The following is an 18,297-nucleotide window of genomic DNA, read 5'->3' as shown; positions in this document are numbered from 1 at the left end:
AAGTAAAACGTGTATCACCAAACACACGCAGGATTTCTGTGCCACTGACAAAAGTTTGAATTCCCAGGTTTACTTGAAATATAAGGAAACAGAAATTGAACTTGAAATGCATATGAATAAACTTTATTCATTTAGTTGAAAATAAAGACAACACAAATGATTATTTTACAAAAAAATAACTAAACATAAACCTCCCTGGACCAAACTTTGCATCCTCTATCCTAAATGTCCCGGGAACATTCCATGGAAAAGCGAAACTCAACAGCAGAAAAGTCTAATTCCATATTACAGCCCAGAGGAGAAAAAGGGGCTAATCCTCATCTTCATCAGAACTGTCATCAGAGTATCCGCTGTACGGAGAGCTGGACTCCAAATGGATGCTACTGTCCGTGTCCACAGACAACACGGAGCTGAGGCTGCTATCTATGGACACCATGCTGCTATCGCTGTTGCTGTCGCTGTTGCTGTTGCTGCTACTGTCATCATCGGGGATCACCATCACCTCTGCAGATTCAGCTGCTGTGAAACACAAAAAGGCAAAAAGTTGCATTTTGCAAACATTTCACGAGGGACTCTCAAGCTCTTTGTCAAACTTTAAAAAGATGAGATCAGCATTGCTCTGTCTTTCAAATTGGAAACAAATCTGATGAAAACTAAAACCACCAACATCAGGACCAGACGATGCTCATTTTCACCACCACTATACCGCACATTAATACACTAACTCAACTATACATAATGTTGTAGCTCCTTCTGTAGGAAAGCTCAATTTTTTTGCAATTTTAATACAGAGAAAATGCTTCATTGTGCTGCCATCTTGTGTTTGAAAAATCCACCTCTCCTCATCACAACCCCACCTGGTGCTATAGGGTGATGATTTGGGGTTGTTTTAGAGCTACGGGACCTGGACACCCTGCAGTCTTTGAGTCGACCATGAATCCTCCGTGTACCAAGGCAATCGAGAGTGAAATATGAAGCCATTTTTTGACAGCTAATGCTTGGCTGAAACTGAGTCATGCAACAAGCAATGATCACAAGCACAGCAGCAAACTACAACAAACTGTATCTGAAAAAGAACAATTAAGGTGCAATAGCCCAAAGTCCAAACCTAAACAACTGAAATGTTACAGTGGGACATTAAGAGAGTTTTGGATAAACAAATACCCACGAACCTCAATAAACTTAACAACACTGTAAAGAACAGTGGGTCAAAATTCCTCCACAACGTGAGAGACTTAAAGTCTTACAGAAAATGGTTACTTCAAGTTATTGCTGCTAAATGACTACAAGCTATAAGCTACTGAATCATGGGGTACACTTAGTTTTTCATAGGACTGAACAAAGTTTTATTTTTCACTATGAACTAAAATGTGACATCAGCATATAAATCCACAGACACCCACAGATGACACACTACTGAACTCCTCCCTGTTGAATAACCCGACCGACTCAACAGCATCAAAGAAACATTTCACTGCTTTCCACTGACCTGATCTGATGACTTCATGGTCAACAGCTCGCTTATCTGAAACAAGGAAAACTTACTCTGAGTGGTTTGTGTTTGTAAGTGAAAGCAGACGTCATAATGCCACGCATGCATCTCTGACTGTATTTGATGTAGGACACCACTGTTAACGCACCTCTCACCTTTCCTCTCAGAGATGAGGGTCTGCCGCCTCGCCTTCATGTCCAGGCTCAGGTTTTCCACCATACGGTCGATGCAGTTGTCCAGCGCCAGACAGCGGGTCTGAGACTGGATGGCCTGCCGGCAGATGGGACACTCATCTTTCTTTTTGCGCCACTGATTGATGCAGTAACAGCAGAAGCTATGAGCGCAGTTCAGAATGACGGCCTGCAGGGGATCAACCAAGGTGATGACAGTTAGAGGTGTCTAGTATACAAATCAGCTCAAACACAAAACAACGTATAATAAGTTTCATAATAATTGCTTTTAAACTGTAATCAGCTCTACCTCAATGAAGAGCTCTGAGCAGATGATGCACTGAAGCTCATTCTCCAGCACTTCGGTCACTTGTGTAACTACTTCCTCTTTTTGGGCTCTTGCCTTTTCCTTTTCCTCCTGTAACAGATGAAATGGAGTGAAGCCTCGAAAGCAAAAGCAGGTGGAAATATGTGAAGGGAAAAAAATAAATGCATTAATTAAATATACCTTTGTCACCTCCAACTCCTTGTTTTTGGCCAAGAGAATCTCTTCAAAGCCTTGTCGGGAGAGCGCAAGTTCACCTATCACTTTCTTTTGCTAAGGATTTGTGGAAAACAAATTCACATATTAAAATGTATTCTGCTTTACCAAAATGCAAGCACTCTAAATAATAACAGCTACTGCACACAAATTAGTTTGATCCGACATACTTCTTGCAGGGCCTCTTCAAGCTGCTTTTTTAAAAGCTCCTCTTGTTGCTGCGTTTTCTGCTCCTACAAGCATAAAAGGGTGAAAGAGAATATTTTGAGTTTTGCAATTATTTATGCAAAAATTGTATTCTTTGGATTATAGGTGCAAAAGTATTGGGCCTACACTGCTTAATCTTTGGTATTTGTGAAAGAATGGACCTTTCAAGAGAGCTCACTGAATTTGAGTGTGGTGCTATTGCAACAAGTCAAGTTGGATTTATTTGTACAGCACCATTCAGACACGAGGAAATTCAGAGCACTTTGCAGAGGAATAGAAAGACACATAACCCCCCAATATGAATGCATACTCACATACAATCATGATAAAATATAATAACACTAATAACAGTGGGAAAAACATCCAAGACTAGTTTTTGTCCATCTTCTGTAGAACTGCTCATCACCATGAAACATGCTGAAAGCGTATCAGCATATCATCCCAATATCTGTGCATCTACTTTCACACAGAGGCTGTATTTACTCTCTATGTGAGCGTAGAGGCCTCTATGTTCCTCAATGGATATGCCTCCACAGACCATCATGAACGCAACACCAAATCAGTTGTGCTAAACAATGTTACAGGCAGCACAACATTTTCCAGTGTCTATCATTCGTGCTTTGGGTGAACTGCTCTCATCCGTGAAAAGGAGAGACCTACCAGTTCTGGTATTCTATAGCTAATCCCAATCGGGCACCACAGCGCAGGGCAGTGAGCACAGCCCTCAGCGGAGGACGTCAGCCCCTCAGGCCACCCTTATGAGTCTGTTTCTGACTGTTTGGTCAGAGACACTCACACCAGAGGCCTGCTGGCTGTCAAATAACTAAAATTTAATGACAGATTTGATTTAAAATAGCATCTTACAAAGCAGTGCCAATCAAGCATGAACTGTCACTTGTAGGAGCTTTAAAAAAAAAAAAAGTAACAACAAGACAACAAACAGAGGCTATTTTTAAAATGGGTGCTAATGAAGGAACTCCTGTACATAAAAGACACTACAACAAAACAAAAAAACAACTCACCTCTAGCAGCCTTTTAGTCTCACTAAAAGACTTCTCTAATGTCTCCATCCTGTGCATTTTAGCTCTGAGTGTATCTAGTTGACCCCGCAGCTCCCTGACCTGCTCCTCTCTGAGCGGGTCAGCCTGTCGGGGCTCCCCCTCCAGGGAGGCGACCTGCCTCTGGGTGTTATCCACCTGCTCCCTTAAGAGCAGAATGTTCTGACTGTACCTGCAGACAATAAACAAGGAAAATAAAACTTCAGAGTAGTATTTTTCACTCATTCTTTTATTACTGGGTACATTTGTTTCTTATCTTGCTGTTACTCTGGCTTACATTTGCAAGTTGTCAAAATCACGGGTAGCACTGGAGCCATCTGAAGGTCGTTCTGCTTGACGGTCATCTCTGCCAGGTCTGGTTCCCTCTGGCTTTATGTGACTGAGTCGCTGCTGACCTTTTAGCGGAGATAAAGGGCAGGGCACTGCCAAGGACTTGTCTGCAGAAGAGCAGCGGTAGAGTTTGGGCTTCGAGGTAGATGGCTCCACTTCTTCCATGGTCAATTTCCTCTTGGGCTTCTTGGATATGTGGGCAGATTTTGAAGTTACTCGCTCTACCAGTTTCTTTGCCAGGAAGCGTTTAATGTCTCTGAGGGGCTTCTGGACGACGACATAGTCAAACTCTGCTTTGTTTCCAATTACAGGAACTCCGAGCTGTATGGAGTCTCCGAGCCTGACCAGATGGGCTTCATCGGAAGGCAGACGAGTTCCATTCACCCAAACACCATTAAGACTCTGAGGGAAAAAAACAGAACCAAAATAATACACTGGTACAGAAACATATTTAAAACTGAATTAACTTGAGAATTTAAATGTACTTTAAAGTCACAAATGCCCAAACTTAAGCTCAGACATATTGCCATTTGCTGGAAATAACAGGACTGTAAAAAGGCATCTATGGATAAATACAAACTCATCACACGGCTGAAAGGCCACACATGCAAATATTAAGTGACCCACTAAATTTCATGGACTTTGTAGCATCTGGTATGACCCAGAGCTGTATCCCAGCTGGGAGACAGGAGTCATTTTCATGTGGTGGCATGACAGAGGTGGTCGACAGATGTCACGAAGGTACCGTGGATTGTTTGTAGTCCATGTGTCTTGTACGGGATGTTCGCACAACAAGCCTACACTACTTAAACATCCTGTCTCCAAGACATTTACACATGGTGGAGAGTAAACTGTTTAAGGATATTTCCTCACACCAAAACAATTTCAGGAGCCGTCTCAGCAGGTGATTCCACTCCTTCGTGTCCAGGACACTGAAACTCTTTTCAAACATGCAACATTTTACAATGATGTCATTCTGCCGTTCAGACTGTAGGTCATGTCCACGTTAACGTTCCCCACCACAGCTTCATTCAGAGACACATACAAAAGGGATGGGCGACAGAGCAGTTACTAATTTTTGTACATGAGATTACCAAAGACTACATAGTTGAGTTCAGAAAGCAAAATGAAAGCAAGTATGAAAGACAGAGATTTATTCATGAACTGCACGCGGATAGGCTGAGGCTGAAATGGAACAAACCGACAGGTGTTACAACCGAGAGCTTACAGAGAGAAATTTTGGACTTTTTAAGCAGATCCCAGATAAAGACACTGAAATGAACCCATAACTGGAACTGGTATTTTTCCATTGTATTGTACACCAGGATGTGTTGCATAAGTCAGTGCTAAAAATGAACACATTACTGATGCTTGTTGCACTTTTGATTCCCTACTGCAGAGAACTTCGAGTCAGTATCAGCGCTGGATTTGAATTCTTCTCTCAAAAAGGAGAACTTTCAACACATAAGGAGGCATGCACAGAAGATGTTGGTCCTCTTTGAATCTAACTTCATACGTAAACAGACATTCTTATTAATGAAGTTTATCAAATCCCACCTTAGTGCTGACAGTGAACCGGACTTTAACACACTTGTTAAAGGCCAAAACAGACTAGATTTCATTCACGAGTAAGGAAGAAAAAGACAAAACTGCAGATGAAGAAATTTACACTACAAGTAAAATACCATAGCATGGAAAGTTTGCATAAGGATGCACACTGTCTTAACAATCTTTGGGGAAATGTTCATTAAATAGTAATGATAAAATATTGGCAGTTTAACTTAATCTATTTCACATTTTCAATGCCTAACATCTAATGTGATTTGATGTTGCTGTTGAAGGTCCTGAACCTTTGGCCTTCTGCATTTTAGTATACCTCAGAACATAAAACAGTATATGATTAGTATGGTATTGATGTTCACCTTTCATCTCATGTTTCTAGAGTTATAAGGGTTTGAAACTTTTGCTATTTGTGTATGTATAATTTGTGGTATCTGTTGCACAGTTTGACTTGTTGCAATACTTATTTTGCCGTTATTATATAAAGATGTGCGTGACAGATAAATACCACGAAAAGATTTACAGAATAACATAAACTTCCTACAACACAAATGGGCAAAATTGGCATTCCCTGACATCCTTTTTTTGTGATGAACACATAAATACATAGAAAAGTTGACAATGCTGATGCTCAAGTGTATTTATGGCTTTATGTCACAGTAAACCAGACTGACTCAAAACTTCACCAAATGCCAACATAATACTGGTGGGTTTTAAAACATGAACCCATTTTTAGCTTTTAGATATTCGCACACTAATTGGGTTTGGCATAATTTAGTAATATGCGCATCATGTTTTAATTTCGTGTGGCTCTATTTATTTTATCCACGTCAGCATGCCTCCCTTAGAGAAAGTGCTGCCCATCCCTGCACAGGACTTGTACCAAAGACCTCTAGCACAGCTGTAAAATATATTTCACAATAAAGCTCGTTGTCACCTTCTTGTCTGTCACTGTCCAGTGGCCGTCTTCACTTTGCCTGAAAGTGCAGTGCAGTCTGGAGATCATTAGGGGACAGGTGGGAGAGAGTAGTTGGTAGGTTACATCCACACCACGTCCAATGGTGATCTGCACAGCCAAAAATAAACATGTTAGTTAGCTCCAGTCTGCATCTCCGGTTTTATAAAAACGGACAGGGACACTCTTCAGCTTAAAACACTTCTTAATTATTAACCATAAATTGGGGGTAATGTTCCCCCAACATGTAAACTGGAATCTGCCGTGAACTTCAGCAAGCTTCATGTTAGTATAAATATAGCACGTTAGCTAACATTAGCAAGCTGCACCTCTGTGTTTTCGAACAAGCGAAGCCAGTCTGAGTTCCTCCCGACTCTCATCAGACAAAAAACCTCCGAGTCCGGATATTCATCGTCTTCAGCCGCACAGCAATCCGCCGCCGTCTCTTTATCCATCTTATCTCATTCTGTCAGCGGCCAAGTCGTCCGAAAGGACACCACTAGCTGCGCTGTTTCAGCTCCTCCGCCACATCCCGACATACTGGGAGAAACCGGAAGACATTTCGATTTCTTTCAAAATAAAGGCCACAGATGTGCTTCAACGCTTATCTTTGGACAGCCCATGAATCACTTGGATCCCTCTAAAATCATTTAGTTGTTTTTTTTTATTAATTCTAAATTTATTCAGCTTTTGCAGACCCAAAGTAGAAATATTACGGTGTCCATGAACATATTACAGTAGGGAGAAAACAAGACGTAGAGTTTTACGTGCGGGAAACGTTTCGTCACTCATTCAAGTAACTTCTATCTTAGCTGACTGCAGGTTTCATTCTAAACAGTGTATTCACATAATGCGAATATACTGTTTATAGAGTTGCTAATAAGGTCTAGGATTTCATTGCCTGCATGACTGAGCAACCATCAAGACAAATAAATAAATAAATAAATAAATAAATGAAATAACACTTTTAAATTTTACAATAAAAGGTAATCATGTGGACCCTGTTAGTGTTGTAATAACACATGTTTAACTTGAAACCTTTTAATTATTCCTACATATAATAAGTTTGTGTTCGTTAGCTTGCATTTTGTATTGCCTTAAGACACTGTAGACGTCTATGATTTCTCTTGTTTTGATCGCTTGGTAAGCACATTGAGTATAAGTGTAAAGAATGGTGCTATATAAATAAAACAGTCACAATCATATTGTATTTTATTATAAATATTATTTGGGGGGTTTTCGTTGGAGCTTGTGTTTACTGTTTTTTAAAATTCAAAACAGTGTAGTGAAAGATCCTTATACCTAAAAAGAAAAGAAAAAAATAAAATAAAAAGTGGAGAATACATAAAAAAACAAAACAACCCCAAACAGCCAAACATGAACACTGTTACTTTGCAGTATTTTAACTGTAGTACTGCTTCATAGCTGTTGCTGGTGTATACAGTTGTTAAAAATCCCTGCACCTTTAAATAAAATAGCTCTTCTTTCTCCCCGCAGCACTCAAACCTCAAACGCGCCGCGGTGCTCTTCGCCCATTCGGGCGACCCCGAGTCCCGAAACGCGCGCACCCCGAGCTCCAGGCGGGACTTCCTTTCTCCTGCGGATGCGCTGATATTAGGGTGAGCAGGCAGAAAGGGCTTGGTCGGAGTGTCACCGGTCTATCCGCGCGCCTCTGGACAGCAGATGACCTGGCCGACGACTCCGCTGCAGCTGAAGCCCCGTAGATGAATCTCCTCCTCGGCTATGCTGCCCTGAGAGCGCCGCGAGTATCCGCCCCGCCAACATGTCTGATGTCAACAAGACTATTCAGAAATGGCACGCCAGTTTTAAGAAAGGCACAGACTTTGACTCGTGGGGACAATTAGTGGAGGCTATAGATGAGTACCAAATGTAAGTTGCATTCAACATGTGTGTCCTGTGTGTCCACAGCGCTGGTTTAACCCGAACGCAGTCCGGGCGCTGTGCTTCTTCTTCTTCTTCTTTTTTTTAAAAAATTATTATTTTTCCCTTCTCTGGGTCGCCTGTCCCTAAAATCTGCGGGGAAACATGTAGGAGACAGTAGGTGCAAGAAGTTAGCCCGTGTGCTGTCAGTCAGCTCTCGGAGCAGTAAATAAACCCTACCATCCATGACGTGATGTGGCAGTTGTTGCAGTGGGGAGCAGATGTGTTGCCTGATGCATCCTAGCTCTGTCCACAGCAGCACTTTAGAGTTTAAGGGAGAGTCCGTCCATGTAGCCTGTCATGGAAAATCGGTCGGAGCTGCGAGCAGTCTGTTTCATTATGTGTCATGCAATGCAGAAACGGGCCAGTATTCCTCAGAGTGTTGGGAAACAGTCAGCCACACCCTCTCATTGTTATGGGTGGGTTTCATCTGCTGAGTGAGGAATGGTTTCTGCTTCTCAGACCAGATCTTTGTCTTTGCAATTTCCTTAAAATGCGCCCAGCTTCTCTCCCAGTTAATAGTTTATTTAAAACTGCACTAACAATGCAAAAATCTAGATCACTGCAGCGGCTTCTACTGTCCGCAGGGGGGCGCACAGACACACACCTTACCTTATAGGAGTCTTGCAGGGTCTTGCAGTGAATCATTAACGCGTCTAACTGTGTTTCATGTGGGTTCGTTTAGTTTGGCAAGACAACTGCAAAAAGAAGTCCAGTCAGCAAATTCATCAGACTTCACCGAAGAGCAGAAGGTAATCATTACATCCGCCTGCAGCTTCTGCACCGGAGTGCCTGTCACTTTACTTAAACTAACGAGTGTTTTTTTTTTTTCTTTTAAAGAAAACTCTGGCAAAGATTGCAACATGTCTGGAGATGAGAAGTGCCAGTTTGCAGGTTTGTATAGGAGTCTGCGTGATTAGTAGCTACAAAAAGGAGGCCGTATCCAGGTTTTCAGAGATGCTGAGGTCATCGTTATTATATAAAAGTAAAATTTGAGCATCGGCAGTTTTACTTATGCATATAACACTTTTGAAAGTGGTCTTGAGCAATAGTTTTCCAGGCTTTCTGAAGGTCTTTCAAAGTTTGTCTTTGGACATTGGCCAATGGTCAGGTCCACTCCTTGTACCTGACCATTTCCAAAGGGAAGTTTTTCCTTGTTAAGTCACTTAACACTAACCAGTGACTCATTCAAGCATAAAAAGGCACCTAATTCAAGGGGTAAAACGGTCTTGTATCTACACATAACAGGCAACTTAGCAAATAAATGATTTAAAATGTTATCTTTAGACACTTTGAGTTTTAAAAGGCATAAAATTGTGATTGTTGGACTAAGTGATTCCCAAAGAGCTATAACTGAAAAGGTGTCCTTAAAATAAGATAAGGAAAAGTGTCAAGTATAGAAGAAAAGAAGTGAGAGGCCTAAAATACAAAACAGTACTTCAAAGCCTTAAGAAACCAGAAAAAATCCATCAAAAACCTGACACATGGACCTGAGAGATCCATCTGACCCTTCAGCTGAGCCATGTACTGTTCAACAAAGCCTCATCAGAAATGGTCTCAGTGGAAGGGTGGCTGTCAGGAAGGCGTTCTTAAGGAAAGGAAACGGGGAGGAAAGGCTGAGGGATGCCAAATTAAACAAGAACTGGACTCGAAATCAGTGCCAAAAGGTTTTATGGAGTGATGAATCCAAGTTTGACATTTTTGGTTCAAATCATCATCGGTAAGTATAGAAGGGGTCAGGAGAGAGGTGTAGCGGTGGGTGTCTACACCCATCTGTAAAACCTTGTAATGATTTGGGGCTGCGTTTCTGCCAGTGTGCATTAGGGATCTTGTTAAAATCGATGGAATAAGAACACAGAAAAGTACAATCAGATTCTGGTCCGTCCAGAAAGTGTTTGATAATGGCGTTATTTTTCTGCCCAAACACACTGCCAATGCAGGAAAAGTATTCCTGAATAGAGAACACACACAAAGAGTCACTGTCAGTCGTGGATTGACCTCCCCTGAGCCTGAACCTCAACATTAATGTGAGATAAGTGTGAGATCGTCTCACATTGAACAGAAGACGACCAACTTCCAAGAAAGAGCTGTAAATGTCATTCAAGAAGCCTGGAGAGCTGTTTCTGAAGACTACCTAAAGAAACCATAAGAAAGCTTGACTAAGAGACGTCAGTTCATGATGAATAAAAGTGATCATAAATCTTGGCTTTCAAGCTCGTTAGAGTTGTTTTTGCCTTGTATGCTGTATGTTTACACACTTTTCTATTTCCCATTATGAATAAATTAGGGGTGGCTCAAGACTTTTGCACAGCGCTGCAAAAAATTACATTTTTTCCTGAGGAAAAACAAATACTGAACATATCTTTTGTCTGGGTTTCTTCAGTGCACTCAGTCAAAGGAAGAGTTCAACTTAGAAGACCTGAAGAAACTGGAAACCAGTAAGTGTATGACTGGGTTTTTTCCTGGCTCGAAATGGGCCTCTAAGGGGCGACTCTGCAGAAAAACATGATTGATGTGTGTACAGTAAAGGTGCTGAAACTGTGTGGCCTTATTTGACAGAACTCTACATGCATTTCTGGGCATTTTGCAAACAAATGTTTATTACACTTTAGTAAATGAAAGACGAATTTAAAATGTTGATCTGGTGATTTTTCTTTTTTCCTTTTGCTCTGGCCTGTGGAAACAATTTCTCTATGAAGGAAAAACACTGATGGACAATTTACTGGATATTCTGACATGTTTTAATAGTGATATAATCAACCTAACTCCTTTTTCTTCAACAGTAATTAGAAATGTACTCACCTACAACAAAGAGTTTCCATTCGATGTTCAGCCGGTGCCGTTAAGGTAAAAATCCATCACTGGTGTTATTACTGCTTTGGGCTCGTGCTGCATGTGTCATTGTCTCTCAACATTACTGGATTTACAGATTTTTGTGAATTAATACAATAAAAGAATAACTAATAGATCAACATGAGTCATGTAATCACACACAAGCGCTGATAATTTTATCTTCAGGTCTCTAAAAAAAAAGTGTGTCTGTGAAGGGGGGCACACGCTTTAAATATTTTCCTTACAGGGATATGTAAACTTTATCAGTCCAATGAATCAGGTGTTTTGGGGGGGCGGGTTTGTTTTCCTTGCCATCAGGAAAATCTTTGCTCCAGGTGAAGAGGAGAACCTCGAGCTGGAAGAGGAGGAGGATGCCACAGCGGGAGCAGGTTCAACAGAAGCTTTTCCGCCACGGGCTCCTGGTGCGTTACACCTGTTTATCACCCGCTTGAGTTCACATGTCATTGTTACATGTTGTCGTGTTTTGGAGGATCATCTGACCGTGTGTGTTTGCTTTTTTTTTTGTCTTTTCTGTTGGTGCCGTGCATGGCTTCACCGCTCATTCCCGCCTGCTTCATTAGCAGCTTTGCAAGGTACAGCTTATGAATGAAAGGCGTTTGAATCTGTCCTCTATTGCATGACTGTGAATAATCCTGCCTCATTCAGAGTTAATTTTAGAACTAGATGCGTATATGTGACTGGAAGGTGAAGTTAATGATTCACTCTTTCACCAACAGAAAGCTTTTCCACTGATCAAGGTAGCCTGATTCCATCAGCTTTGGCCAAACAGATTTTTTTTTCAGAGCTCATTTATTAAAATCAGAAATATTTCCTTTATTAGAGTTAAGTACTTTATGGTAAATGTGATGATTTGGCTCTGAGATCATTTCTGTCCTCAGAGGATGTGTTATACCCAACCTAACATCTCCTTGTTCCATCATCATTCCAAAGTGAGGTTTCGAAAACTCTAAATATACAGTTGTGGTCAGACGTTTATACATAGTCATCATGGGCATGAATGTCATGGTAATTTTGGGCTTTTAATAATTTCTTTGACCTGTTATTTTTCCAGGGTGGATGGATTGTACAGCATGCAGCTTTAGTGACTTTAAAAAAGCAAGATTTGCTTGCACAAATTTTTATTTATTTGGTATTTTGTCGAATCCACACAGGGTCCATGCACCTGCAATGACATTTTGTTAAATGTCCCTTAAGTTGCACCTTAAGCAGACGCTTTTGGTAACCACCAAGAAGCTTCTGGCATAATTCTAATTGGATATTTGAACACTCTTCTCAGCAGAATTAGTAGAGTTTATTTAAATTGCTTGATTTCCTGGAGGAGAGCTGGCTTTTAAGCGTAGTCCAAAAATAGGGAAGTTTATTTTAAGGGCTTAATGTTAGCCTGCTTCCCATTTTCCTAGTTTTGATTTGCATTTGGGAACATTGTCCTGTTGGAACACCCAACTGTGACAAAGTTTCAACCGTCTAGCTGTTGATTTGAGGTTAGATGGAAGGATTTGGAGGCCCTAGCGCGTGATGCTCGACAGTCGGTACAATTTTCTTTGGTTTGAAAGCCTCACCGTTACGAACCCAAATATACCTCTTGTCATTGTGGCCAAATAACTCAATCTCTGTCTCGTCTGACCATAACAGTTTTCTCCAGAAGGCATTTGGCTTGTTCATGTGGTGCAAATTTCAGTTGTGGGTTTTGGAGCAGGAGCTTCTTTCTTGGTCAGCATCGTCTATGATGATTGTGTCACCGTGGACAGAGATGCTGGTGTTTCAGACGTTTCCAGTTCATGTGAAGTTTGCGCCTCATTGGTTCCTGGTTTTAAGTTGTTTGATCCAGGAATCTGCAGTTGTTTAGAAATTTCTCCAAGAGACCTTCTTAACTTGATCAATCTAATGAGTCCCGTCAAACAAATCTTTGTTTTATGCCGGCAAAGATTTTCTGCTAGTTGTAGTCAATAACAACTGCTAACGAGAAGTTAGAAGGCCTCAGCCTTGCTAAGTTAAAAGACATTGTTGATTGTATGCGGATGTATGTATAGATTTGAGCCTGTTTGTATACCTTTGACCCTATGGAGATGAGAAAAAAATGCAAAATATATTAAAACTTGTGTTATTAAAGCTGTATGCTGCACTATTATTCTATCCTGGAAAAAACAGTTCACAGAAACTATTAAAAAGCCAAAAAACTACCACGGCATTCATGCCCATGATGAGTGTGTGAGAGTCATTGATGACCTTTTCTAAAAGTGTTCACATAGGATGCTGCGAAATTTGATCCAACAGAAAAGAAGCACAATAAATTCTGTGTCCAATTTAATCATAATGAAACCAAAAGTACGTGAGATTCTCGGGATGGGGGCGAATAGAGGAACCCATATTTTTGTGCTTACAATAGCTCAAACTATATATAAATGTGAGTAATGTACAAGGAGCAGCAGACTTCTTGGCTCAAATCCCAGCAATTACTTGCAGCCCCAATTTTAAATGAGCATTAACTTTGATTTAAGTAGTCACAAGGGCTTAAAACACATGTGCAGGACTGCCAGTCAGATCCATTAAACTCCACAGTGTACGGTGGGAAACTTTGCCCCCAAATTAGGGTCAAAACGACAACATAATTTGGTCACGTGTTTCCTATTTCCACTGTTGATTGGCTCGTTGGCTGTGTTGTATTCCCTTCTGTTTTAATGTGTCTTTATCTTCTTTCAGATGATGGTTTTTGGTTCACAGCTACAGCTTTGATATTTTTTTGGTTCACTTTATTTCCTCTCGCCAGCTTTGTTTCCTGCTGTAGTTCAAACTTTATTTAGCTAAAGAGATTTAAACCTCTGTAAACTAACTTTTTACTGGCAAACTGCCTGTAGACAAAGCCCCAAAGACAGATATCCATCAGGAAGTGATAGGGACTTAAAGGAGAATGGATTAAACGCATCATTCCTATGGATTGATCAAAATGTGTAAAACTGGTTTGCCAAAATCCCCAACTTGAAACCAGTTTTTAAAACCAGTTCTAACTGCTAATATCTTCTGACCTTTGTCCTTTTATAGGTACCTTGTTACCACGGCTACCCTCAGAGCCTGGGATGACGCTACTTACAATAAGGATTGAAAAAATTGGGTTAAAGGACGCCGGACAGTGCATTGATCCTTACATGACCATCAGTGTCAAAGGTACAGATCCCACAGTGCACGCCTTCAGCAGGCTGGCCTGGAGTTGCTTTTATAACCTTCACAGCTGCTGCTTTCAGATTGGACACACCCTCTTTTCAGCTGTACTCCCACGCTCTCTGTCCCCTGTACATGAAAACCTCTCCGCCTTTTCCTGTGGCTGCAGATGTAAACGGTGTCGATCTGAACCCGGTGCAGGATACCCCCGTGGCCACCAGAAAGGAAGACACGTACATTCACTTCAGTGTGGACGTGGAGGTCCAGAGACATGTGGAGAAATTACCAAAAGGTAGTCCCCGCCACACGCTGGGTTCACAGCATGCCAAGTAATTTGTGTGATTTTTTTTATTTATTTATTTTTTTTTTGCTCAGCGTTCTCCGAGTAGAGGCAAGAGAGCTCCTGCGGGGAGGAGCGGACGACTAGAAAATAAACCTGCAGTGAAAATAAAGCTGTTTTTACACATAAACAAAAACTCCAGGCAGTCCTTCTCACATGTAGCAGATATAAAGAGATGTCTGTGTAGTTTGTGCAGGAGCCAGGAAAGAAGACCACTTGCTGGCTATGAATTCTCCACACTTTACTATTAGTTAATGGTTAATTATTACTGCATAGGTGGCACCTATGTGACCTATGTGGCACCTAAGTTAATTCAATTCAATTAATTTCAGTTCTATTTATATAACGCCAAATCACAACGGCGCCTAAGAGCGCTTTATATTGTAAGGTAAAGACCCCAACCATCAAACGCCCCCCTTTGAACAAGCACTTGGCGACAGTGGGAAGAAAAAACTCACTTTTAACAGGAAGAAACCTCACGCACAACCAAGCCCAGGAAGAGACAGCAACCTGCTGCAAATTTAGAAATATTGTCACCTAGGATTTTGAAATTGATACCATGGATGTATCGCTTAAAAAATCTCATGCAAGTTCTTATCTCAGTTAACTCGATCTCAAGGTCAGAGGTTATGTTTTCTGAAAATCTTGTGAATGCGATAACTTGGGAACAAGGGGAATTTGAAATTGATACAATAGGTGTATCCCCCTGGCCAGCACCAGTATTTTTCCTGATTTAATGTGACTATTAAACATATTCTCTCATATCCTCCTTTAACATTTGAGGTACGTTTACATTTTTTCCAGGAGCAGCTATCTTCTTTGAATTCAAGCACTACAAACCCAAAAAGAGGTTCACCAGCACAAAGTGTTTTGCCTTCATGGAAATGGACGAGATCAAACCCGGGCCGATCGTAATTGAGCTGTGAGTCTCACCGTCCAATGAGCGTTTTCCAGCGTGAACTGGAGAAAAATCTTCTCTCGATTGTGGAGTGAAAACTGCTCCTGTGTTTCATTTCAGGTACAAGAAGCCCACGGACTTTAAGAGGAAGAAACTGCAGCTTCTCACAAAGAAACCACTTTATCTCCATCTTCATCAGACGTTACACAAAGACAGCTAAGTCGGACCACGCTTCGAACCTTCGAAGGCCTCTCTCTCCCCCTCATCGCATCAAGCAATACTAAAAAAACAACAACAAAAAACCTGTGGTATTTATTTTTTATTTTTTCCATGAGTATTTGAAGAAAGTAAAGTGAACAGAGCTGGATTCCTGTCGCATCAGCTCACACTCAGATTTTAAAGTCTTTGATTTTGTTGTGAAGTGTAGGAAATACCAAGTTTTCCAGAATCCAGAAGTAGCATGTTCAAACCACCTCATTTCAGTCTTCCGTAGCTCACTGATTTTTTTTCTTTTTTTCGGGGGGTCAGGAAGAGGCCGTGAGCATCTGCATCTGAATCCTTCAATGTTCAGTTTAGACTTTTAAGTTCGGCAAACCAAGGAAGACATGAAATAAATTAAAGACAAAACAGCGACAGCTTGTTCCATTGAGCCACAAAAGAAGTGCTTTTTGTAATCCGGGTGTATTTATGAAGTCCGGAGTGCACTACAATAATAAACTTTTATCATTTTTAGTTATGAACGGTTCATAATCACACATCTAAAACAGGTATAACAGACGCAAGAGAGACGAGTCCTGACGTTTCCTCATTTTGTCTTAAAACTAGTGAATTAACAGAAATTTAAAGGGGCACTAACCTGACAAAGAATCTGTTTACTGCCTGTCGCAGACTCTGTCTCACAGTTTTGTTTCCTGCTTTAACATTTACAGTTCCTGACATTTAGCAGCTTTGAATTAAAGGTGGCTTATTTTGCACAGATTCAGCTGCCGCCAGCTCACTAAGTAACATGTTGTAAGTTTCCCCGCTCAAAATGTCAAACTGTATCTGTTTAAACTTACACTCACTGGACACTTTATTAGGCTATATCTTCTTTTCTTTTTTTTTCAACTGCACATCCACGATGCAAATGCCTGTGAGTTGTTCCACCACATCCTAAAGGTGCTCTGCTGGATTGAGGTCTAAGGACTGGAGAGGCCATTTGAGTGCAGTAAACCTGTTGTCATGTTCGAGAAAGCAGTTTGAGATGGTTTAAGTTTTGCGATCTGGTGTGGTATCCTGCTGGAAGCAGCCATTAGTAGATGGGAACACTGGTCATAAAGGGATAGACGTGGTCAGCGACAATACTCAGGTAGGCTGTGGTGTTTAAACAATGCTCAGTTGGTACCAAGGGGCCCAAAGCATGCCATTCCATTCACCAGCATTTGAACCAGTGTACCTAACGAAGTGCAAGTCATGCAAGAATTGTGCCATCGGAAGTAAACGTGCATATCATTTGAAAAGTACATTTTTAATTTTCATTTGTAATTAAACACTAAGCAAACTCAGTCTGCACTTCATACTGGTTTAGTGAGTAGTCACATTCAGGTTTATAATGACTCAAGTGGGGCCATCACAGGTAACATCTTCAATTTAATCAATGTTTTTTTCTTTTTAAACTTGTAGCACATGTAAAGTGATACTGGTTTTAAAAAAAAAACGGTTGGGTTTTTCAGAAAAAATCACAAAGGGAGACGTTTAATGTCCCTATAAATCTGACAGTGGCCACGTGTCAGCGTGGATTTAGAAACGTAGAGGGAAAGAGATGCAGCACGGTCTGCATACTGTGGAAGTGTCTCGCCATGAAGCGGATGTTTAGCACCGGTTTCCAATACGCAGTGTTGGATCACATGCTGTCGTAACCACACAGAGGGTTTTAATCCACTGTTACGTTGCAGATTTCGTGTTGGCTCTGTGTGAATGGGATTACGTTCAGAACTGTTCTCATGCGCTTGTGCTCTTCTTTTTATTCTAGAGACCTCTTTCTTTTCTCGAGCTTTTCACATCTTTCTTTCCATTTTGACTCTATAGATGTTCTTCACTAAAACGTCTTGTAATTTTTGATTTTTAGATTTTATTTTTGTAATGTCACAAAAAAAATCTGGACTGTAAATTAACTGTAAGATACACTAACTGATGAATATACAGTAACCGTGTGTATGTGTGAAGTGCTCTGATGTGGCAGGAGTGAGAACTGTGGAGTGTTTTCGTTTTGGCAGAATGAAGGAAATTGTATCAAACATTTACGGCGTGTTTAATTTCTAATAAACTACAAATGAGGCAGTGTGTTGATTTATTTGAACTGATATTTTTCGAGTGAGGAAAAGTTTATACATTAATATACTGAAATAGAAAAGTTAATATCAAGAAGTGATGCTATTAAGTATTTCAAACTCTACGAATAAAAATGTTTAATGTGAAGATGATGTAAAGACAGAAAATTGAGTTATAATTAGCACAGATCAGCACGGACGTATGACTTTATGTAGCCGAGGTATCGTGTTTTGCTTCTTTAACATTTTGTCAGATTTACAAACCAAAAAAAAAAAAGGAAACAGGAAGGTTCCTGGTTCAAATCCCCTGCTTTGGCCAGGGTACTTTCTGTGCAGGTTACCTCTGGGTATTCCAGCTTCCTGAATATTCGGGTAAATGTGGTTTGTAAGATGGTGGTCAGTAACACCATATCCAAGAATTTCCACCAAAAAGCCAACACCACAATGTTACTACCACTGACATCAATGGCTTTAGGAGGGGCTACTT

At 40.8% G+C, this 18,297-nt stretch overlaps 2 protein-coding genes across 4 annotated transcripts; one reads left to right on the top strand and one right to left on the bottom strand.

Annotated features, from left to right (window-relative positions):
- Nucleotides 1-101: 101 nt before the first annotated feature.
- On the bottom strand, nt 102-6,853 carry rnf8 (ring finger protein 8, E3 ubiquitin protein ligase). 2 transcript variants are annotated; one of them, XM_085246714.1, is made up of 10 exons: nt 6,643-6,853; nt 6,296-6,424; nt 3,746-4,200; nt 3,433-3,640; nt 2,374-2,436; nt 2,171-2,260; nt 1,973-2,080; nt 1,648-1,852; nt 1,490-1,525; nt 102-519 (listed from the first exon to the last, which is right to left on the bottom strand). In XM_085246714.1, the coding sequence occupies exons 1-10, from the start codon at nt 6,766-6,768 to the stop codon at nt 311-313; spliced, it is 1,629 nt and encodes a 542-aa protein (XP_085102840.1). In that variant the 5' UTR covers nt 6,769-6,853; the 3' UTR covers nt 102-310. The 2 variants fall into 2 exon arrangements, with proteins under 2 accessions (XP_085102840.1, XP_085102841.1); XM_085246715.1 differs by having other exon boundaries at nt 419-519; nt 1,641-1,852.
- A 1,031-nt stretch (nt 6,854-7,884) lies between these two features.
- Nucleotides 7,885-17,817, top strand: aida (axin interactor, dorsalization associated). 2 transcript variants are annotated; one of them, XM_085246720.1, is made up of 11 exons: nt 7,885-8,203; nt 8,940-9,006; nt 9,095-9,148; nt 10,638-10,692; nt 11,038-11,101; nt 11,405-11,508; nt 11,668-11,679; nt 14,147-14,269; nt 14,433-14,555; nt 15,408-15,525; nt 15,622-17,817. In XM_085246720.1, exons 1-11 carry the CDS (start codon nt 8,097-8,099, stop codon nt 15,719-15,721), a joined length of 927 nt encoding a protein of 308 aa, XP_085102846.1. In that variant the 5' UTR covers nt 7,885-8,096; the 3' UTR covers nt 15,722-17,817. The 2 variants fall into 2 exon arrangements, with proteins under 2 accessions (XP_085102846.1, XP_085102847.1); XM_085246721.1 differs by lacking the exon at nt 11,668-11,679 and having other exon boundaries at nt 7,890-8,203.
- Nucleotides 17,818-18,297: the final 480 nt, after the last annotated feature.

Source organism: Mchenga conophoros, linkage group LG15 (assembly GCF_057382185.1).
Source record: "Mchenga conophoros isolate Kocher_MC1m ecotype Shallow Benthic linkage group LG15, M_conophoros_male_GT1.1, whole genome shotgun sequence".
Lineage (NCBI taxonomy): Eukaryota > Metazoa > Chordata > Actinopteri > Cichliformes > Cichlidae > Mchenga > Mchenga conophoros.
Note: the sequence above shows the minus strand (reverse complement) of the source record. Positions and strands in the feature narration are given on the sequence as shown.

Bases quoted from the DNA above. Each gene is read 5' to 3' on its own strand.
- rnf8 (XM_085246714.1), bottom strand. From the start codon at position 6,768: ATGGATAAAGAGACGGCGGCGGATTGCTGTGCGGCTGAAGACGATGAA. The intron at 4,201-6,295 runs GTGACAACGAGC...TTTTTCCCTCAG, and splicing joins GGACAGTGACAGACAAGAAG to AGTCTTAATGGTGTTTGGGT. The intron at 2,081-2,170 runs GTATATTTAATT...CATCTGTTACAG, and splicing joins AGGAGTTGGAGGTGACAAAG to GAGGAAAAGGAAAAGGCAAG.
- aida (XM_085246720.1), top strand. From the start codon at position 8,097: ATGTCTGATGTCAACAAGACTATTCAGAAATGGCACGCCAGTTTTAAG. The intron at 9,149-10,637 runs GTTTGTATAGGA...GGGTTTCTTCAG, and splicing joins TGAGAAGTGCCAGTTTGCAG to TGCACTCAGTCAAAGGAAGA. The intron at 14,556-15,407 runs GTAGTCCCCGCC...CATTTTTTCCAG, and splicing joins TGTGGAGAAATTACCAAAAG to GAGCAGCTATCTTCTTTGAA.